The following is a 24,455-nucleotide window of genomic DNA, read 5'->3' on the forward strand; positions in this document are numbered from 1 at the left end:
ATTTATTAGAAAAGATAAGTATTTCTATATAAAAACCATTTCTTAATAAAATCTTCTTACTTAGGTTTTAATATCATACAGTGACTTTCATAAATTTAGACGCACTCATATTTTAGAATAGAAATTTTTAGTTTTTTAAAGATAAAATAATAACGAAAAAAGGTTTCGGTTTAGTTTTTTTTTCTATTTATTAGATAAACACATACAGAATACAAAATTAAAAAAAAATTACAAAAAAAAAATACTAATACTAAGTAATAATTAGGTACAACTACATGGTATTAAAAAAAATAAGACAAAAAAAATTATTCATAAATTTAGACGCACGATACATTAGGAGGCGTAATTTATGAATCAATCAATATTTTGTGCGTCCGCCTTTTGCTTTAATACAACTAAGAACTCTTCTAGACATAGACTCAACAAGATTTTTGCACATCGCTTCTGGGACCCTATACCAGGTTTCCTTAAGGACGTCCTTCAGCTGGCCAAGTGTGGAAATTTAAACCTTTGCCAATTCACGGTTAATCCAAGCCCAAATATTTTCAATCGGGTTCAAATCAGGTAAGTATGGAGGCCACGGTATTGTTTTGATATTATCATCGTTGAACCACTCCTTTGTATAGTATGCAGTAACGCCATCTTATTGAAGTTTCCGTGGTTTATCATTGAGCATAAGCAGGTCAATTGATGGAATTAGGTTGTTTTCCAGTACTTCTACGTATATTCTGGAGTTGATTCTTCCGGTGTATGTTTAGCACATACCAGCACCTTTGTAATTGAAGCATGACCAGATTCCTATCGAGCTTCCTCCACTTTGTACAGTTGTACAGTTGATCTAATGTACCTGGCGTAATACTTTTCGTGAGCCATTCTTTTGACTGTTATGTTAGATTTGCGATTGATGAGCTCAAAGTTACTCTCATCACTCCACATTATGTTTTTCTATTGTTCTATTGTCCGATGCGTTCTTTCACGACACCATTTTAGGCTCTATTGTTTATCATATGGACGCAAGAGCGGTTTCTTCAAAGCAGAATAGACTCCAATCTAGTATTTGATAAGTATTCGGCGGACTGTGCTTTGAGAAATAGATATATTTCGCGTTGTATTGAATTCTGTGATCAATTCTTTTTAACTAATTTTTGGATTAGCTCTGACAGCTCTAAAAAAAGCACTATTGTCCTTTCTGGTAGTTGACAAGGGTCTACCTGGCCTCGTTTTCTCGCTGGCACCACCAGTGTGAAGAAAGTTTTGCTTCGTTGTCCGAACGCATTTCTCAGAAACTCTAATTAACCTGACGATTTATTTCTTTTGGTTTCTTCATTGATGTGAGCAATAGGTCTTTTGCCCATTTTTCGCGTCTTTTTAGTGCAAAACTAACTTAACTTTTGTTTATTTATTAAATAATGATTAACTAATTCCAGGTAAGTCATATTTATATAAGGTTTTTTGACAAAATCAATTAATTTAGTCCTATTAATGAAAAATATGGGGAAAAAACTACTAATTAACTATAAATTAACAAGGTATAAGACTTTTTTGATTGTGCGTCTAAATTTATGAATAAAATAATATTAAGCTTATCAATTAACTTTTGTGTGTTAATTGGTATAGAATGAATAATAAACATCCTGTAAAAAAAATGAAGGTACTCTATAATAGAGTTTCACTTCCTCTATTAAATTATATATTAAACATAGCGGTAGCACTTTTATTTTTTTTTTATTTTAAGTATTTTCTTACATATATGTAAAAAAAAATGAGTATTGTAAATATATGTAATATATGTAAAAGTACATATATGTAAAAGTACATATATGTAAAAAAAAAATAAGTATGAGATAAGTAATGATATGTCACTTTATCGCAGAAGCAATATAAAATTGGTGCAGTTGCAACTTTTTTGAAAAGTACGATTTCAAGCCTTCTAAGTTTTGGTAAAAATTTTCTTTAGAATTTTTACAACAATCAAAGTGGATGCGACAATTCGCTTCCAGTTTGATTGTTGAATACTCTTGTTCTCAGCTCTGATTTTGACCGAAACGCTCGCCAAACCTTTTATATTTCAAGCACCAACACCTGCATTTTTTTGTTTAATAATTAAAGAATAATCTTTTGTGTAATGTTTTTTAAAAAATGTCTAACCCTCCCATTTCATAAAACAATAAAATAGTCAAAATAGTAAAAAATGTTTAAATAAAAAAGAAGTTTAAAAATAAAATAGAAAATTTTAAACGATGAGCAAACAATTTCGAATAAAATTTTTATGACATAAGAAACAGTTAATAACTTAAAACATATATTTGAAATTTGATTGGTCTAAAACAAAAGAAATAAAGTTTATTACAAAATTCGGAGCCAACGAGCAAATTTATTTTTATAAGGAAATTAGGAGTCAAGATTCTAACGTGAAAAAATGTTTGCTTAAAAAAGTTGCGTATCCCTTGTTTGAAAAACATTCTTTAAATTTTATTTAGTTCGAAACTAAATTATTTATTAATAATTTATTTGCTTGTTTTTTCACACAAAATGGTACACATAATATCTCTAGTAAGTTTTTTGAATTGTTTTCATAAAATGTTTCACTGCGTATAAAAACGAGCTCAACTTTAAGTTTTTTTGGTTAAAAAAAAACAACTTCTCTTTGGTTTAAAGACATTTTATTAGTTGCGTAGTACGTTTAAAATGTAAAAAAAATTATCTTTTGAAACAAAAACAAAAAAAAGTTGCTATTAATTGCAATTTTGTTGCTGGACTTCCAAAAAAGCATTGTACCCTTGGGAAGATTTCTTATTAATTAACAAATCGTTTTTCGCGAATGAAATTATATCGCTATAATTTTTTGGTAAAAAGAACAAAAGAGAGTCAAAAAAGAGAACAAAAGAACAAGGAAAAGTCAGGTTCAAGAAGTAAGAAAAAATATTATCCTTTTTGAATATTAGCTTGTAAAGTTTCAAGTAATTTACTTCATTTTTAGTATTATTTATTTCTTCTTCTAAAAGTTTTTTTGCACAAATGTTTTTTAAATTATACCAGGTAATAAAAATAATAATACACTATATTCTTATTTTTATAATTATTTTTAAAGCAAAAAGCATAAAAAATAAGTTTCATTACATTCTTCTTTTACCCTTAAAAACGGTTTATAGATAATAAAATTGAGAGAAAAAGTTAGAAACATTTTGAATTGAAATTTGATTGTTTTTATTAAACTCATCAAATAGCAAATATATAAACAGGGTAGGGCGGGACTAGTTGAGCTTAGGGAGAAGTTAAGCGAATAAAATGTCTCAAACTAAGCGTGGAACGCATGAAAAAATTTCTAATGGATGAAAGGTAAGAGAATAGAATGGTAACGAAAGTTGTTGGACAAAAAAGTAGAAAAATATACATATGATGTTTTTATAGAAAAGTTTTGATGTACTTCTAATCAGCCTTCTTAAAATTGAGGTTGCAAAGCAAAGTCTCTTTAGATTTCATAGATTCTATTTCGTAGAAATTTTGAGATTTTTTAGAGTGCAAACTCTCTTGTCGAAATAGATTTTGTTATCTTTTAAATACTCTGAAGCGTACTAAAATAATTGCGTCCGAACTCGTATAATACGGGTCATGGTAAGCCCATACCAACCATTTCTATACTTATTTTTTGCATGGCCCCGTTACTTTATTGATTTTTAATCAACTTGACTATTTTAGAAAGGATCATTTCACTTGTTTTAGCTTCACTTTTCTTTTATAAAAACTCATGATTTATAAAATTTCTCCAAATATTTCAAGATATATGCTGGGTAAAAAAAGAAAGCTTCAGGATTATGTGCATTTGACTGCATGCTTTTAGTAATATAGTTTTTATTATACTTAATATATTATCTTTGTATTTTAAACTTTTTTTAAGCAATACAAAAACAAAAAATTTAAAATAATGTTTAACAAAGTTAATGAGAACTTATGATTTGTAATTATAATGTTTTTTATTATATAGTGTTACAGTTTTTTAATTTAATTTTATATTTGCGGTACATATTAAGGGGTTTGGTGATAACACAAATTAAATAATGATAAGACGAATGACTTTTTCTTACCCCTGCTATTTGTAATTATATTATGTTTTACAGCTTGAATAAATTTATACGGTATCAAAACACGCATAAATGAGCAGCGACATTAAATTCCTTATTAAAATATTTTAGCATAACTTATTGAACTGCGGACTTAAACTTACACGAACTTTTGGAAATTATACCTAAATAACTTTATTAACAACATAAATTCGAATTTATAACGAAATATTATAGTATAAATTGAATTAATCAATAATTAATTCAAGTTATATTTATATTACATATATTTAATAATTAAATAATAACTCAAGGTGTGGGCACCGCAAGTACCACAAATATGTTAAAATAATATTTTTCATTATACCTATACACCTTGGCTTGCTTTTTTTTCAGAGAAGATAAAGTATTACGGAAAGTTAATTACGGTCTCATCACACAGCACCGCGGACGAGTATTTAACTAGGAAGTTCATGGCCTCCTTCCTTTATAACGTCGCTTATCTGACCAGAGATGTCTTACCAGAGATGCATACACTTTCATCAAGTTGATAAAAGGGACATAAAATAATAAAAATCAGCTAATAAAAGCCTTAAATCAACAACGGTTTAAAAAATAATTTTAAAAGCTTTTATTTAATAATAGTGTACATTGTTGACACTTATATGCACATTATTTATTAAATATATTTGCATATTTATGTGTTAATTAAAGCATATTTGTTTGATTTTGTTAAAGATACTTTTATTAAGCAAAACTTCAATAATTCTAGTATCTAATCAGATTTTAGTTTTATAGAATAGATTGAAAGTTGTTCATTTGATCTATTATATGATGTAATAATAGTGAAATTCTTCTTGAAGATTTAATAAATACTAGAAAATGTTAAGCTGGAAATACAGGGTTGTTTCATTAAAATAAAAAGCTTTCAAAGCCTGAAATAAGGCACCTGAAGATGTTTGAAAGTTATCATGATAACGTAAACAAAAGGTATTTTTAATAGTAAAATTTTTTTTAATGTTTACTTTGTCGTATGAAAAATACTATATTTTACAAGAACAAACAAACAAGGCTTCTGAAAGAAGATCATAATGATCTTATCATCAGAACCTTTATGATTTTAAAAACAAAATAGTACAATAAATCATACTATAAAAACTGAAAATCTAAATATAAATAATGACTATAATAGTAAATCTATAATAATAAATCCATAGTAATAATCACGTATCTGATTATTACTATGGATTTATTTTCGGTACTACCCCACGCAAATACTGCATGGGGTAGTACCGAAAAAAGTAAACTACGTCTATATCGCTGTAAGAAACCGCAAGTTTCTTACAGCAATATAGACGTAGTTTACTTTTTTCGGTACTACCCCATGCAGTATTTGCGTAATTTATAAGCTATGTATAAATAAGTAATAGAGCTTTTTTTGTTTAAATAAGATCGGGCTTTATACAATATGCCAATATTTTTAGAAACTTTGTTTAATAAGATTTTTTCCAAGTAATGTTCTCATCAAGATAAACACCTAGGAATCTTATAACAGAATCTTTTTTTATTACAGTTTTCTATCTATATAATTTTCTATCTATATAAATTTGAGACATAATCTTTGGTACAGAAAGTTTTTTTAACAGGGAATGAATTTCGATTTTGAGGAGAAAAAAATTAAATTGACGTATAATATTAAATTAAAAAAATATCTAAATATTATAAAATTGTTTTCAAAAAAAATCATCCACATTATAATTTTGTCCGAAAACTAACAGCTTTACGAGTTTTCTGAATTGAACCATAAAGATAAATTTAGAAACTTTTTTTTAAAAAAAAATCCAAGCGACGATAATTTAGTAACTAAAACATTATTTAAAACAAAACTATAAAAAAAGTTATAGGCAAGTACACTAGAAACACACATAAAAAAATGATTCAATCACTCATTTAATACAACATGTTGTATAAAACAATTGTAAATACTTTATTCACTTGCATTAATTTACATAACACTGTGTGCTGTGTAAATGTAAAAAATTTACATAACACTATGTGCTGTGTAAATGTAAAAAATTTACATAACACTGTGTGCTGTGTAAATGTAAAAAATTTACATAACACTGTGTGCTGTGTAAATGTAAAAAATTTACATAACACTGTGTGCTGTGTAAATGTAAAAAATTTACATAACACTGTGTGCTGTGTAAATGTAAAAAATTTACATAACACTGTGTGCTGTGTAAATGTAAAAAATTTACATAACACTGTGTGCTGTGTAAATGTAAAAAATTTACATAACACTGTGTGCTGTGTAAATGTAAAAAATTTACTCTACATGTTGCATTGCACTCACATGCGAATATTAAATAACTGATAAACACTTTTGGAGTTGGATTTCTTTGAAAATTTTATTATCATAGTCTCCTTGTTTGAGATATTAATTGCATATATTTGAGATGCATATATTTTTCGTTATCATCAGATTAAGAGCAGCCGTAGCTCAGTGGTAGCGCACTTGCCTCAGAAACAAAGGAACTGTAGTTCAAACCCCACCTCTGGGCATGTTTTGCGACATCAGTTAGGAAGGAGGCGTGAACTTCCTATTAAATGCTCATCCGCGGTGCTCTGTGATAAGACCGTAGGGACTTATTGGGGCGCCTAATTAAAATTAAGAAGAAAAAAAATATTATTAAAAATATTATTTAATTTTATAAAGTATTCAGTTGGTTCGGTGAAACAGGTGGTCTTCATGATGGCTAAGGTCTTAATTGATCAGCAAGTTTGCAAGTTCGGTTGATTAAGTTTAGTTTTGAAACATGCTTAACATAATTTATCATGATTAACATAAATTAACATAATCATACAAACCAAAAAAAAATTATTATTATTATTGTTAATTAAAACTCAAAAATATTTACGGGGTAAAGACGGAGTAAGGTCAGGCTTGGACTGGGCCGCCAGGATACCGGAAGATTCCCGGTGGGCCTGTTGCCATAAAAAAAAGTTATCACATTTTAGTTAAACTACATTTTATTTTCCGTTGATTATCATAATCAACGGTAAAACGTAACTAAATTAAAATGTAAGTAAAAGTATTAAAAAAAAAATTGAACAGTATGCAAGCCAAGTGAAGAAACTTTAAACAACCAAAATAATAATTTGAAACCACAGACTTTTGAAATCATTTTAAAAATTTCATCCGAAGTAAAACAATTTTGATCTAAAAATAAAATTAATTACCAGAGTGTTTATTTCAGAAACAATAAACCTCTTAACTAGCTGACCTTTAAAGTAAGCATGGACTTAGCTACAGATGTGCAGAAGAGTCTGGGTACAGATTGCTTGATGACTGTGTAGGTCAAGGGAATTTTTTAGAGATTCTTTTGCTTATTGTCAAGTTTGATTTGTTGTTGGAAGCACATATCAAAGGAGTGGTTCATAAAAGCAAATTCCGGTATGATTCAGTTGGCAACAGAAGAGGTCGTAGCGACTTGGTCACATTGCAAGTGATTGGAAATAATCCAAAAATAATCAAAAAGTTTCAGAATATGAAAATATGTTCTATTTGCAACAATCTTGGATAATCAGAACTTTTTATACCAGATTTTTGCAAATCTGGAATTAATGCCACTTTTTGATTATTTCCAATCACTGTGCATTGATGCAATAACAACAACGATTGTTAATAAAGTGATTGATGCAATAATAACATCTTTAACAAGCATGGTGGTGGAAGAGATTAGAGAAGCCGATATGTTTAATGTTTAAATTAATACCACTCAAGATATTAATGTACAGGATCAGTGTTCTATTGTGATCCGATATGTAACCGAAGTTGTACATGAACGAGTAATATCGATGATCAATTGCACATCAACAACTGGAATGTGTGATTTGGTTTTTGGCGTTTTTGTAAAGGTAGGCGTTGAGTAAGTAAATGTATTAAAAATGCCACCGATGGAGCCTCTAATATGCAAGGTCAATACAATGGATTCAATACCTGTTCAAATACAGTATACCCGGACCAGATTCACGTTTGGTTTTATGCCCATGTCTCAAATTTGGTAGTAGGTAACGTTAATAAAAAAGCGGTTGAAGTTTTCACCTTATTTGGCGTTTTGAACATTTGTGCAGTGTTTTTACAGAAATCATATTTACTCTTTAATTTTTGGCGTGAATTTAGCAAATTAAAATATATATCTGTAATCTGTGAAACCCGTTGGTGGGCGAAAGACAGAGTTCTTTTACTAAGTTATTCAGAAACTTCTTCATCAAAACCTTCGATCAAGGAACACAATTTTTTGATCTTTTGTAGAATGACATGTCACAAACATTTCAGGATAATTCTACACCAATCAATTTCTACATAAATTTAATAATGATGTCCGTTACAAAGCGAAAGCTCTTTTAGATTCATTGACAAGTTTTGAATTTATTTTGACGGCACAATTGTTTTAAAAGTATTTGAGCAAACAACGGCATTATCTGAATATTTGCAAACAACTGGATTGGATATACTACAAGCCTATAAGATGGTTCAAGATAGTAATTATGAATTAACCAAAGTAGATAGAAATTAACCAAAGTAGATAGAAATTTTGATTCCGTTTTTCAAGCAGCTACAAAAAGAACTCTCTCAGAACTTGCAAACAGAAGTTCTGTTTGCAAGTTCTGAGAAAACTTGAAGTTCAAACTGGTTTGAAAGAGCAGAGAATTCGAGCAAACGGACTACTTGAAAATGCGAAAGATAAGTTTTGTGCCAATGTTCACAACATGGCAATGGATCAAGTAATTAGTAGTTTAAAACAGAGATTCTCCTTGCATGGTAGTCTATATGCTGATTTATCTTGTTTTATATGCTGAGTTATCTTGTTGTTAGAAATTTTCTAAAAATTTTGAAAACAAGATAAATCATTTTATCCAAGAAATTTTGAAAAAATTTTGAAAAAAATGCTTAGTGACGCATTGCAGCACCTGAATAAAGTTATTCATAATATTTGATGCAATTGTAACAAATGATCAGCTTCAAACGGAATTATTGGACTTAACTCTTACTGGAAATAACTCTTGAAGATGAACATAATTTGCAAAAAATAATGGCGTTAATCATAATTGCTGTTCCGGGCGGCGCAAAGGCTCTCGGCGCGCTTATATATATATATATATATATATATATATATATATATATATATATATATATATATATATATATATATATATATATATATATATATATATATAATTATTTATTTATATATATATATATACATATATATATATATATATATATATAGTTATTTATTTATATATATGTATATATATATATATATATATATATATATATATATATATATATATATATATATATATATATAGTTATTTATTTATATGTATGTATATATATATATATATTTATGCATATATATATATATATATATATATATACATATATATATATATATATATATATATATATATATATATATATATATATACATATATATATATATATATATATACATATATATATATATATATACATATATATATATATATATATATATATATATATATATATATATATATATATATATATATATATATATATATATATATATATATATATATATATATATATATATATATATATATATATATATATATATATATATATATATATATATATATAAAGATATGCAAACTACAATAAAGTGGGCCGCCATGACCAAATTTAAGAGGGTAAGATGCGAACGATTTGAGTTAAATCTTTGATTTAACTCAAATATTATTTACAGTTTTTACAAAACTATCAATAGTTATTGATATAAACTGTCAATAATTAGAATTGTGTATAAACTGTATAATAATTATTATACAGTTTATACATATTTCTAATATGTATTATTATTGTAGAAATATTATTGCTTTCCCGGTCCGGGAAAGTAATAATATTTCGTCAGTTTTTTATGTATTATTATGATTCATTGGGTGCATGAATTTGTTTGTTTAGCAGTTTGCAAGTAGAAAAAAAAATGTAATAAAAACTAATATATAAATTTCATAATTCTTATTTTAACTTTATAAAATTTTAAAAACAACCAACTGCCTTATCTAAAGTATCGCAGAATAAATACCCGTCGCGAAAAAATACCTCTAAAAAAGTTACACCCGTAGACATCCACCCATTAACAATAACACTCACTATAATTTTTTTAATGCGTAAAAAAACTTATGCATATAAAATCACGTTAACAATATTTAAAAAGTCAATTGATGTTTTGAAGAAAAAGCTATATATTTTGTTTCCATCTATTTTTAAACCTTTTTGTTGAATTATTATATGAAAAGCCAATTTGCCTCATTCGCCCTTTTGGGCCGTTTTTCCCTAATAACTGTAATAACTAATATTTAGCGGTTGTCTTTTTTAAATACGGATAATATGGATGGGATATAAATCTTGCTATACGTTATGACAAAATGAAAAAATACCTGAAGAAGATTAGTCACTGGGTACACATCCGCTTGATTGGTACATTTACCAAAATATTCATAAAAGACAAAATTTATTTCCTCATCAATATTTATAAAATTGATAGATTAGAAAAAATCACATCGAATAGTAATAATTTTTTAAAAAGAATTAAAAAAAGTTATTACTCAGACCCAATCTTATTACTCATAGACATCATGAAACAAATAAAGCCATTCTGTATATATTGTCTGGTCGCAAAATTGTGAGCTATTTTTATATGGTAAGAATTATAAAGCTCTACCAATACAATACTTTTGACACAACCAATAAGTACAATCTGATACAAATACATAAATAATACCCTTCAATTAATTTATAAAAAACAAGTTTAAATTATTTAAAAAATTATTTAATCTTAAATTGTTTTCTATAATTAGACTTGTTAACGTGTAAACAACGTCAAAACGAAAGGTAAACTCTAAAGACATTCCAACTCTAAAGATATTCCAAAACTCTAAAGACATTCCAAATTGCATAATGATTATATACGTAATATAATACAGTATATTAATACGATATAGTTGTATATCTTATAAATATGATAACTTTAATAACTAATTTAAATTGATGATAAAATACACGAATGATTTAGTAAATACATGTTTCTCATGAATTACAAAAATACTTATTTACATGAATCCCATGCTATGGATAACGTAAAAAATATATTTTTTTTCCAGAGAATTAAAAGAAAAGATGCTCATGCTCAAAGGTATATATGTTTTTGATTTAGAGTAGAACTTTTAATTGATTCAAATCTTATTTTATTTTTAAAATTTTGTTAAAGTATACATAAATATTAGATGTTATCATTTTGTTTATACATTTTCTTTTTACCTAAAAATATCCCGTCCTTTTGACACTATTTAATAGTGCTGGAAATATATAAGGCGGTACTATTTTACTGGGTTATTCATTTTTATATGCGCGTTTATTCATTCTTATATGCGTGTTTATTCATTCTTATATGCGCATTTATTCATTCTTATATGAGCGTTTATTCATTTTTATATGCGTATTCATTCATTTTTATATGCGTGTTTATTTTATTCTTATATGCGCGTTTATATCCGAGCCAACAACTCATAAAATCTCTAATATAACTTTATACTGTTGTGAAATCTTAATATTAACATTAATGTATTTGTAATAATGCGGTCTTCGTGAAGGTATTGGAAAATTACGCCAACGTAATTACATGTGTTTAAAGTTAATAATATAATATTTTGTGGTTCTGAATTTTAGATAAAGAGGATGATATTTGTAAATAATATACTCGCAGTGAAATGATAATAAAACAACTATAAACAAACGAGTGAATTCATTAGTGTCACTGGGAAACGTTTAATAATATAAACGATAAATAGGCTTTTATGTTTTTATATAGATATATACGAAATGTAAATTAGGTTCTTGCCACTGCTATTTATTTAAAAAATGGTTGCCGAACCAGCGCTGGATTTATGTAACTACGCATATGGTTGTAAAATGGAATTAAATTAAACTCTGTAGTGTCCATAATATTTTTAAGTTTTCTGATTACTCCTTCCGTATTCCGAGGCCTTTCTCCCTGTTTGTAAGTATGTTTTGATAAAGAAAAAAAATTCTTCTATTGGATTAAGCTGTGGCGTGTATGCTGACAGATACTTAATAGCTATGCCATGAAAGGCTAGTACTTGTCTAACAGAAAGACTCCAATGGAATCTACAATTGTCCATAACAAGCACAGGCGCTTCCACATCTGCATTCCTAATCGCTGGCGCCAACATTGTAGTAATGAAAGTACAAAAGAAATCTGCATTCCAGCCTCCAGTTTTTGTTTCATAAACCAGCACTCCCATTGTTGAAACAGCACAAATTAAACTAACATTCTTGCCACGATTTGCAGACGACTATAAAATTGCTGGCGCACCTCTAAGCGAAAAACCATATGTGCTGTTAGTGTGCGCATTAAATCCAGTTTCATCCAAATAAGTTTTTCATTTGAAATTCCGTTAATTTCGCTTGCAAATGTATAGTGTGCATCTATAACTTGTGTTGAGTTTCGTTCTTCTGGCACATGCACAACAAGCTTTCTTGATAAATCCGAGCATTTGAGTATTCTTAAAATAGTAGGCTGAGACATGTTGAAGCCTGCTGCAGAAAGATTTTCTTTCATTGCTTCTTGCGTAAATAGATTGTTTTCTTGTACGTATAATTCGATAATATTTTTTATTTGAGCATTTATAGGTCTTTTACATCGTTTTTTATCAGAAAACGATTTGAATGCAGTCATGTCGTCAAATTCTCCTCTGTTTAACTTAACGACAAGATTTTGAACTGTGCGCTTAGATAAATTAAGAGAAGTGGAAATGCTTGTTGTAGATTCATTCCTTTCAACTAAATGCTTAAGCATTTCAATGTGCTCTTTTGTAACATTTTATCTTGTTTTACGATTGGCACTGCTATTTTCTCTTTCATCCATAGGGTAGAGATTTGATAGTTATAATAATTATAAATAATTAAATTTAAATTTAGATAAATAAATAATTAGATAAATAATAACTTAATCAATCAAAAAATTTAATGATAAATTTAAACAAAGACCTAATACTGAATTAAATAAACCATCATCGAATGTAAAAAGTCTTCGGCATAAGTATTTTGAACCTTGTTTACAAAGAAACAAGAGAAATTGCTTAGATATGCTTTTTAAAACGCATATAAGAATGAATAAATACACATAAAAATGATTAAACGCGCATATAAGAATGAATAACCCTGTATTTACAAACATCATCCATTTTTATCTAAAATTCAGAACCAAAAAATATTATATTATTAACTTTAAATACATGCAATTAAGTTGGCGTAATTTTCCAATACCTTCACGAAGACCGCATTATTACAAATACATTAATGTTAATATCAAGATTTCACAACAACGTAAAGTTATATTAAAGACTTTATGAGTAGTTGACTCGGATGTAAACGCGCATATAAAAATAAATAAACACGCATATAAGAATGAATAGATGCGCATATAAGAATGAATAAATGCGCATATAAAAATGAATAACCCTGTAATAAAAAAAGTAGTCCCTGTAATAATAACCCTGTAATAATAATAGTAACAATAATAGTAGTAGTAATAATAATACACGGATTAAGATTATTAAATTTTTTTTTTTTTTTTTATATTGCGTATGTGTATAACAAACGTTGGTCAAAAAGCATCGACGTATTCAACTTCTTAGCGCTTTTTGGCATGAAAATTCTAATGATATGTTTGAATTCGTTTTATAATTTCTAATTAAAGAATGGCTATCAATTATATATGAGTTGCTTGAATAAATACAGTACAATTAATAGATACAGTTACGAGAAGATATTACCCTAACTAAACCTTGATCGATTTTCTTTGAAAGAATTCAGCTAAATTACCTGAAAGTTCTTTTGTTACAAGTAATTACATATTTAAGTTATTATTTTGTAATTTTAAAAACTAAATTAAAGCTGTGTTCTGAAAGATATTGAATTCTGCCGGTCAAACAAAAAAAAGATATCAAGTTAAACGCAACATTTTTTAAAAATCTCATTTTTAAAAGTAAAATGTGTCCACTGCCCGTAAAAACTAGCCTCGTTAATTACATCAGAAATGACGGTCTAATTTACCGCGAAAACCCCTGTTTCATTTTTTCAAGTTAATTTCTATCCGATTACAAAAATGATGTTGTAATAATAAATTTAAAAATTTCCAATTTTATAAGTATTTTTTTAAGATGTTGGTTCCCAAAACGAAATTCTTGAGAATTCTTATGCTTTATGTTATATATATTGTGTTATGTTATAGATATTGCTCGCATATTGTTTTAAAACCAAATTAAATAAAATTTATAAAATCAAATTGCGTAAAACTATTTGATTTCAAAAGATGCTTTCCACTTTTTTTTTTTACTTATATTTTGAATTAGTTATATATTTATCTATTAAATCAGAGCAGTCGTGGCCCAGTGGTTAGAGTTCTGGCTCAGAACCCAGAGGTCCTAGGTTCGACGCCAGCTCTAACCCAACAAGCGACATTGGTACGGAAGTAGGCGTGAACTTCCTGTTAAATTCTCTCCCTCGGTGCTCTGTGATAAGACCGTAAGGACTTCTGCGAGCACCTAAAATAACTAAAAAAAAAAAAAAAAACATTCGGATTTTTTTTTGACTCAAGGTATTTTTACAGTTTTGTCACAGAGTATCACGAAAGAGCATTTAATAAAGAAGTTCACGCCGCTTTTCTTGCCAATGTTGCAAATTTGAATAGAGCAAGCATCAAACCTCTTTGCATGATTCAACCCTTGGGGTACATATTTAGACAGCCTAAAGTTCAAATTATGTACAAAATAATCTGAAAAATGTTGATCAATGTTAAGAAAATTTTGCTTTTATAATTTCAAAAACAACCTCTTTTTAACATTAAAATTTGACTTTAAAAAAGTTTTATAATTTAATTTTCCAGATCAAATCGACAGGTTTTTTTATTAAACGATAGAGAGTAAAAAAATTCTTTAAAAACAATAAAGGTCCAGGGTTAACACAAAAATAGAATTCAGTCACGGAAGTTTTGATATAGTAAAAAGATATATAAAAAAAATTTCACAAGTTTTAAAAACTATTTTATTTTCATTTTAAAGGTAAATGTTACACTTAGAAAATGTTTCGTTTTTCCGTTTAGTGTACGGTTTACATCAGGATATCGAAGAATGGAAAAATAAATAAATAAAAAGTTACAAAAGAAACTTATAGAGAATCTTATATTACAAATTAATTAAAAATTGGGGAGAAAAGCAACAAAATTTCAAAAATGCGCATTGAATGTTTAGAAATTTAAAACAATTTCAGCAAACATATCAAGGCTGATAAAAATAATAAAAAGCAATTAAGAACAAAACAGCTTATTTACAAATAATTCGTTATCTTCTATTATTACTCGATTCTTTTTTTAAAGGTGATATATTTTGTGTTCCGGTTAACTTATTATTTGAGATTTCATATTGATAATGTCTTCTAGCGTTAAACGCTGCTAAACGTGATAATGTAATCGATTTTTCATATAGTTCATTGTTAACAGTATCAGTAATTAACCAAGTGGATTCTAAGCACTTTTTGGCATTCGGTCTTAAAGATTGTTCAACTACTAACAGGTCTTCAATAAAATCTTTTGCTTCATCAGAAATATCACCAAAAAAATCACCAGGAAATTTGTACCTGAGTTGTGTAATATTTTCACAAAGTCTTGCTGAGTTATCAGAAAAAAATGGAGATACGCCACTCAGTAGGACATAAACAACAACACCAATACTCCACATGTCAGTCAATAAACTCACTGCTTTTCCCGTAATGATTTCCGGAGCTGTGAAAAATTAATAATCTATACAATAATTTCATTAAAAAATGATTTATTATTAGGTGTGTATATATATATATATATATATATATATATATATATATATATATATATATATATATATATATATATATATATATATATATATATATATATATAAATGAATAAGCTCAAATAATAATAATAAAAAACTACGAAATAATTTTTACTTACGACTTATTACCAAAACTTATAAAAATAAATAAATTAATGAAAATTTTAATAATTCCCCAATTTTACAAAAACGATTAAAAGAAAAATACCTAAAAATTCTGGGTTGCCGTTCATCTCATGCTGATAAGGTACAGACCGTAGCCGAATAGCGTCACCAAAATCTGATAAGACAATATTTTCAGGACCATCTGACAAAAGTATATTTTCCGGTTTAATATCGAGGTGGGCAATCGATAGACTATGTATATATTGGACAGCTTTAAGCAATTGTATAATATATAACTTGGCGAGATTTTCTGTGAGCATGTCCATCACAACAATATGATCAAACAAGCGACCTCCTGATAACCTTAAAAATAAATTGGTCTCTAAAAATTAGAAAAAATATAAATTTAACAACCACAACAAAAAAAGTAAAAAACAAATACATTTGTTGAATAATAATCAAGCTTTTTGGAGCCTCATATATTTCAAACACTTTAACAACACCAGCGTGATTTAAAGATTGCATTACAGCGACTTCACTTTCAACAGTTTCTTTGGAAATTAGCCTCCTTCGAAAGATTTTGGCGGCAAACTCTTCTTTCGTATTTTTGCGTACACACCTTTTAACAACAGAAAAACGACCGCGTCCAAGTTCTCCACATATTTGATAATGTTCTTCAATATTTCCGAGCCACTTTATTTCGCAAGGTTTGTGAGTTAATTTTGTCTCTATTGAAATAAGAAAATTACAAATATGCGAAATCAGTAACAATAATTTCTTTGAAAAATAATTAAGAGGATAAGTATGTTTTACCTTTAAATAATTTAATTGGATCCGAAGGTTCACTTGTTATAATGCTATCAGTGTCATAATAAGCAACAATACGAAACATATACGAATGATCAGAATGAAGACCGTTAATCGTTGCAATGGTATCGTGCCACTCAGTTATAACTGTTTCCCATTCAGCGGAACTTATTTGCTGTATTGTATAAGACTTAACAAATATATATTCTGGAGGGTTCCATTCTAAATTAACTGATGACGAACTAGTCGTCCTAATTATAGGTTTAAATATTAAAGATAGATTGCTTTCAGTCTTTATAAGAACATTACACGAACAAGATGTGCTGCCAAAATAATTGGTGGCTGTTACCGTATAGCAACCACTGTCACATGGTTCAGAAGTTGCTATTTCAAATGTACATAAATTATTAGTGCATGTTATATTATATCTGTCATTTGAAGTTACAGTTTTCTCATTAAACCCCCAAGTTATACAAGGAGGGGAGCCTGCATTAATTATACACGAAAGTTTTAGCGGTAGACCAGCTTTAATTATAACGTCATTTAAAGGATTGTCTATAATAGGAGCTTGTTTAGAATTAACATTTTGTGTAGTTATATCAAGACTGTTGTCAGCTTGAACATTATGAAGTTCATCTAAATCAGAATCAATACTAAAATTGATACTGTTCGCACTAGTAGACTGTTTCGGTTCATTAACAATGGGAGAAGATATTTCGCTTATGTTTGAAATACTTCCGGTTTTATCTTTGTCTTTTCTTTTCTTACGACGAAGAGAAGCAGTTCTTAGCAACGTTGAAGAACTAAAAATATTTAAAATAACAAATTAAAATTTGCTTGAAAGAAAAATTAAAAAAAAGCGGTTTATAAGGTTTTACAAATTATATAGTAAAACCTTATACACCCAGAGGCGATTTTACACCCGGTACAAACACAGTCGGTACTTTTTGATTCACCTCCTCCCTCATTTAATTCGTAGAATCGCCTCTGTATACACCGCCAATTGAACTAATTACTTCCATTCACCACGCTTTTATAAATTTTAATGACGACTTTCGACGACAAAAAACGTAACAACTTTATTAATAATTATAATTATAAAACAGTGGCACGCATAATGGAAATAATACATCAGATTGATATCGGTCTACTAACCAAAATCCTTTCCTGACAGAGTCCCACATATAAACTAAAATCCTGCACGCAAACCACATAAATAACAAAATACGAGTTTCATTGATAAAGTTTTGGAAGATTAAATTTTTCAAAAAATGCAAACTATTTGAACAGGTGTTACAAGGATACAAATATAAGTTCAAGACCATGGCATTAATAATTTAAATCACCTCATTATGGTAAAATATGTTTCTAAGTATATTTACCAAATCAATAGCTATCACTCACATTAATGTAAACAAATATTCAAACAAATTCGTTTAAAAAGAATCTTATAACCTTCAGTTAAAATTACTTACGAAAACGTTTTTGAACGCTTGGACGATTCTTTTTTTGCTTTATCATTGCTAAAAAGGTGAAAATTTTATATAATAGTTCAAATATATAAATTCTTCACAGTTAAACAATAAAATAAACGCTCCGCAGGCTAACAATAAATGCGTTCAACCAGTAAATAAAAGACCAGTAGGTCAAGATCAAATGCGTTTAACCAGCAAATAAAAGCTCCAGTACAATGAATAATTTTAATTTACTAAAAATAGAAAACTAACAACAGATAAAAGAAAAGTGACTCACCTTGAGTTTGGAGTGAGTAAATTTTCATTATCGAGCTTTCTTAAAATTTTAATGGGAACTAAACCTGACTGTTCTTTTGAAGTGTTTTGTACCATAAAAAAATCATTATTTTTTTTAAGTTTCGATACCAAATAAACTATTTCTCTTTCTTTAACGCTGATTTCGTCTGCGTTTTGTTTTTCTCGCGTTTCCAATACAATATATTTTTCATGCTGAAATTTATTTTTAAAAAATAGTAAAAAAAACAACAAAAAAACAATAACTTGAAGACAATTAATTTATGTTTAAAAAATTTTCTTTTCTGTTTTTTTCAATTCTGTATACTTTACAACTTTTAGAAAGATATCTTATAAAAGAAAAATAAAAAAGTTTTGTAATGTTTCTGAACGCTCGTTTTCAACTTCCGACTTGATGTTAGAATATATCAATTAGTCTGACAAGTCTGACTAATTCATATATTCTAACATATTTGCATTTTTTTATTGTATTTTTTCTACGTATGTATTTTATGGACGACCCAAAAATTGTAAATAACATTGTTCGCTTAGATGCTGGAAATGTAAATTATAAATTCATTCATGTGTATTTTTGCTCACAGAAACTTTTATAAATTAAAATTGTCAAGCCAACAAAAAAAATGTGGACTCGATACCGAAGCTAGTGCGTCGAAGCCCCTCCCCCAACCTGTTTATGCAATTTTATGCTATAATTATACCTTTTAGTTAAATAATATATTTTAAATTGCTTACTTTTAAAATAAGTAAAAGATTATTAGACTGAAATAAGATTTAATAGATTTATAAATTTTGTAAAAATAAATATAAAAAGCATATTTATATCAAAATATTAAACTCAGATATAGAAAAAGAATAAATATAATCATATAATTAAAATAAAATCATTTTATTTGTGTTTTCCAAGTCGTTGAATATATTAGCTTGAAGAAAAAAAAACTCAAGATCTTTTCTCTTTAGTAAATCAAAGTAATTACATATTTTACTTTTTTTTAGGGATTATCATAGGCTTGTAATATTTCCTAAAAGTCTAAAAGTCAACTCCAAAAAAACTCTTCTCTGTTTTGATCCATTGAAAAAAAAATATTAAAAAATTAAAAAAAAAATACCGCAAATGGTTTTGTAAGATCATCTAGCGATTTAGCTTCGTCCAGTGGAATTAATTTAACGTGTTGCAAGGTGGCTACCGGTGTTTTGTAAGCATTATCTCTACTGCTCTCTTCCTATAAGTTAAATTATTTTTTATTTTTTTTTACAAAAAAAGAAAAAAAAAGTAATAACTTTATTTTGTTTTTAAAAGCTTTTAAAATATCTTAACTATGCCTTACGGATATCTTGGTGCGACAAAGTTCGTCAACTGAATGATCGAAACTAAAAAGAATTTTCGCGGGTTAATATTAATAAAGCTGTCATGGTAAGGCTGGTTTCCAACAGTTGTAAAAATATCGTACGAAAGTTTTAAGATTTTGCTGTACAAAAATTATTGCAGGAATAGATTTTTGTCCATTTATACAGTAATTGTTTATTGAATAAAATTTGTTGTACAAATAACATTAAGCTGTACGAATTATGCAAGAAAATATTTTTACAAAATCGTACTTGTTGCGAAATCGTCGAACAGATATATTAAAAAAAACAACAGGAAAACCAACACACATAATATCAATTCAAACAACTTACTTTTCGTTAGAGATGTTGTTTGGAACTAAAAAAAAAATTTAATTTAAATTATAACCTTTATTTAAATTGCTTTTATTTTATTATTCACTTAATTATTATTCACTTAATTAATATTGTTTAATTGTAATAAACATATATATTGTTTAAAACAAAAAATAAGTTATTTACCAAAAGTTAATGACTATTTTATACTTTTTACCAATCACTATTTTTTCACGTTTTTAAACTATTTTTAAGGTACGCCAAACTAATTATTTCATACACCACACTTTTATAAAAAAATTTTAATGACGACTTCGACGTCAAAGACGTTGCAGCCTCATGTTTTGCTACACAAGTGGAAGATAATTTATAGTTATAAATTCGTAGTGATAAAAATAGTTGAAATTTTTTAAATAAATTTACTTTTAAAATTATTTTAATTAAGTACATATATTTTTTGAGAGAAAGTATGGTTAAAATAACAAAATAATAGTAATAAGTTTAACTTTAATGTCTTAATATTCCTTTTTTTAAATTTTTATAGCGAGCATTTTTATATTTAGAAACGATTTTATATTGAAAAACGGGGATTTTATATTTAAGAACCTAAACTTTTTCAAAGGAGTGCTATATGATATCACAATTTTTTTTTGATATTTTTGTTCCAAAGCATCTTCATTTGATATAACCATAAACATACCGAAGTTTGAAGTTTTGAATATTCTGTTGTAGTTGTTTAAAACTTTACCCAAATCTGCAGGTATTTCATCTAAGTGGTAAATATTTAAAAATTTTTACGCAAAAAAAAAAAAAAGTAATAGTGCTGTGCGGAAAAAAAAGGTGCATAATACAAAAAATAATTTTAATGCAAATTGATATTAAATTTCTTTCAGTGTTCGTAAAAGGCGATACAGATTTTCAGAAAAAAGGTTCTAACACCTCGAAGTTTATGAAGAAAAAAATAAAAAGAACTCCTTTCCCATATTTAAAAATGATAATAACATTTTAACTTCTACATAAATATAATAGTATAATAGCTGGGTGAAGAAAAAAAAAAGAAAGCTATTGTATCGTCTTTCCCAGAACATTACATTTTTAAATTTTATACACACAACGTTATCATTTAAAGTTAATAATTATGTGTTTAAAGTTAATGCATTTATTATTAAACAAGGTATTTCAAAAAAAATTTTATAGCATTACAGTTTTAAATAACTTACTGTTTCAAAATAGGTTGGGTTACGTAAACATATTTAATTCCAAATCATACGTTGATTATAATAATGAAATTATAATAGTAATGAAAAATAATTATAATACCCAATTATAATAAAGGAAAAATTAGATCGCGTAATGAATACCTTTATCACAGACATATTGATCTTCAATAATTTTTCGTATAGACTCATGCCACAGTTTTTTTGAAGCAGGAGACCTAGTTGTCAAAACATAAATTTCAGAAAAACCGTTTTCTTGTTTACCCCATATTGCTAGTTTGCAAATATCTTCATCGTAGTTTGCCATTAAACCTAAATTCTTTGTCTAAAATTAAATTAAAACTTTTTAAATTAACAACAAAACGCGTCAAAACATTAGTTGAACACAACTCAATAAATTCAAAAAATTAAGTTATGTTATATATATATATATATATATATATATATATATATATATATATATATATATTATATATATATATATATATATATATATATATATATATATATATGTTTATATATTATTTACCTTTATACAGTGTCTGTAAATATACGTAAGTAATTTTGGTTTTCTTTCAAAAGGTTCACAAAATATTAACTGTTTTTCAAATAAAAACACTCTTTTCTCAACAGGCAACACCTGGGCTTTAACGTCGGCAACAAAAACTGTATCTTGAAGCAACAGAAGCCCTTGATTATTCAAATTATCCTGTTATAGAAAGTAGATATATTAATAAAATAAAATTTATTTTATTAGCTTTTTTCATTTTATGTTTTTTTTTTCATTTTTAATTCGAAAGAAAATCTTACAGGGAACCCACTCATCATTCCCACATTCATGACATCATCAGCTTTTTTTAGTATAGTGTACATTTGATGTAATGCTTTCTAAAAGATAATTAAAAAAAAAATAACCTTAACTCGAATGAAAATCAAAAAATGTATACTTTTACATTGAGTTAGCAACACTACTGCGTACTACTAATTCTGTGGTATCCTTTCCCGATCGCCATGAATACTTTGTGAATTCTTTCAACATTGAATGATACTTCATTATTCTATCTACAGGTCGCATAAGAAGATTCTCTAAGCCAATAGTGTTTTCTTTTTCTGTAATATCGTTAAAAAAACTTTGCAAATAATCGCTAACAAGTGCCGCTGATCGAGGTTTGTTCGCACAGTATTGTATGTACATCTCAAATTCCTTTTCCTGCATAGAACAGCATAAAGAACACAAATGAATATCAAAAAAAGTTACAAAAAAAATAAATAATAAACAACAAATAAGTTTACTTACAAACTTTAAAAAAACGGAAGCAACATTTTCTGGCACCGCATTGCATGGTTCAAATTCTTTAATAAAAATTTTATGAAAATGAAGTAGACTGGGAATATTTCCAAAAATCACCTTTTCTTTACCGCGCAAGTCATCAGGAATATCCGTTCGCTTGTTCATACTTGGCAAAATTGCCTGAAAACATTATTCGAATCTTAACAAAACGCTCGTTTTAATATTTATCTTATTTAAAGGTTGAATAGAAATTAAATAGTAAACAAAATTTACTGGTAAATGTTTGTTATTGGTTGAATAAAAATTTAAAACATTTCTTACCAAGTTAGCGATTTCTAACACGTTGATGTACTCTTTTTCGGTTTCAATCATTTCTGCTAATATTCTATTTCTTTTAGTTGTCGCTCTTTCGTCAGAATCTTCTTTTATTGAACCATTTAAGTTTGTACAGATATCATTAACAGAGTCTTCTGAATCATAATCACCTTCTTGGAAGCCTGGATCATCGTGATCTAAAGCTGACAAAAACTTCACTCTCTCAGTATTTCGTGAGGCTGATCGACCGAGCGTGGCGTATGTACCGTCGCTGGGTCTTATAAGCAAATCAATTTCTTTCTTAGGGGCCCCCAGTAACGCCTAGAAGAGTAAAAAACAGACGATGAACAATGGTTATAAAAATGAAACTTTTTAATATATAAGAATTTCTTTGCTATATTGAAAAAGATATCACTTTTTTTTTTAAATATTAGCTTTTTTTTTGAACTGGATAAGGTCTATTCCCACCCAATCATAATAAGTGGTTCAACAAGAAGCTCAGGTTGATTAAAAACTAGAGATTAGTTTTATTTTATGCGTTTGTATTATTCACAATTTTATTTACAATAAAAAATTTATTACGCTTTAAAATCCAAAAGAATTCTCAGAGAATACAAAATAACAAATAAAAAAGTTCGATTCGCCAGCAAAAATTCGAATATAAAATCAAAATTTAATCCTAGCATAGGTACAATAATTTTTACAACCTTTTTTACAATTGAAAATAAATAATTTTTCGTTTCTTTAATATTTTTAGATTACACTAACATAGAGGTTATTCGAAGAAGGATCAACCTGTAATTTATTCGTTCCTCCGCCGGAGATATTTTTTTGACGAGTTGGAGTACTTGGCTGCGAAGAACGTATATTGGCATTTAATTTTCTGCCAGACGAACGAGCCCAAGTTCGCATTCTGAAAAGACAATCATATAATAAAAGATAAAAATAGCTTAAATTTAATAAGTGTTTAATTACTATATTCAGTGCCATGGCTAGTGGGTTGGAACAACCCTGAAACCTGTCAGGTTTCCAATAATCTTAAAAAACTTTTTATTATAAGGTAATAAAAAAAAACCAACCACGGCACTGATATATTAAATATTTTGAAAATAAATTAAAGAAATAAAAAAAGTAATATATAAATATTTGCTTATTATTTTTGGAATTTAAAATAACAAAATTAAAAATATTTTTGTTTTATTACAATCTAAGATATTAGCTTTCATAA

At 27.4% G+C, this 24,455-nt stretch overlaps 1 protein-coding gene and 1 long non-coding RNA gene across 7 annotated transcripts in view; one reads left to right on the plus strand and one right to left on the minus strand.

The window, feature by feature from the left end:
* The first annotated feature begins 2,773 nt into the window (after positions 1-2,773).
* LOC136081871 (uncharacterized) lies at positions 2,774-24,132 on the plus strand. The gene is made up of 3 exons (XR_010639206.1): positions 2,774-2,912; positions 11,277-11,308; positions 23,985-24,132. It is a non-coding gene; the product is annotated as an uncharacterized LOC136081871 (long non-coding RNA).
* LOC100200164 (triple functional domain protein) overlaps positions 15,227-24,455 on the minus strand; it is a 59,416-nt gene continuing 50,187 nt past the window's right edge. For 3 of the 6 annotated variants that reach the window (XM_065800181.1, XM_065800183.1, XM_065800185.1), the window contains 17 exons: positions 24,023-24,140; positions 23,234-23,548; positions 22,919-23,092; positions 22,601-22,831; positions 22,432-22,509; positions 22,151-22,330; positions 21,766-21,946; positions 21,105-21,173; positions 20,423-20,447; positions 20,071-20,113; positions 19,852-19,965; positions 18,729-18,940; positions 18,452-18,499; positions 16,983-17,779; positions 16,612-16,897; positions 16,273-16,532; positions 15,227-15,976 (listed from right to left, as the gene is read on the minus strand). In XM_065800181.1, coding sequence (XP_065656253.1) covers positions 15,537-15,976; positions 16,273-16,532; positions 16,612-16,897; positions 16,983-17,779; positions 18,452-18,499; positions 18,729-18,940; positions 19,852-19,965; positions 20,071-20,113; positions 20,423-20,447; positions 21,105-21,173; positions 21,766-21,946; positions 22,151-22,330; positions 22,432-22,509; positions 22,601-22,831; positions 22,919-23,092; positions 23,234-23,548; positions 24,023-24,140 — 3,571 coding nt within the window. In that variant the 3' untranslated portion in view covers positions 15,227-15,536. The remainder of the gene's footprint in view (positions 15,977-16,272; positions 16,533-16,611; positions 16,898-16,982; positions 17,780-18,451; positions 18,500-18,728; positions 18,941-19,851; positions 19,966-20,070; positions 20,114-20,422; positions 20,448-21,104; positions 21,174-21,765; positions 21,947-22,150; positions 22,331-22,431; positions 22,510-22,600; positions 22,832-22,918; positions 23,093-23,233; positions 23,549-24,022; positions 24,141-24,455) is intronic. The other 3 variants (XM_065800182.1, XM_065800184.1, XM_065800186.1) reach the window with 1 other exon arrangement.

This window comes from Hydra vulgaris, chromosome 06, assembly GCF_038396675.1.
Source record: "Hydra vulgaris chromosome 06, alternate assembly HydraT2T_AEP".
In the NCBI taxonomy this organism is placed as follows: Eukaryota; Metazoa; Cnidaria; class Hydrozoa; order Anthoathecata; family Hydridae; genus Hydra; species Hydra vulgaris.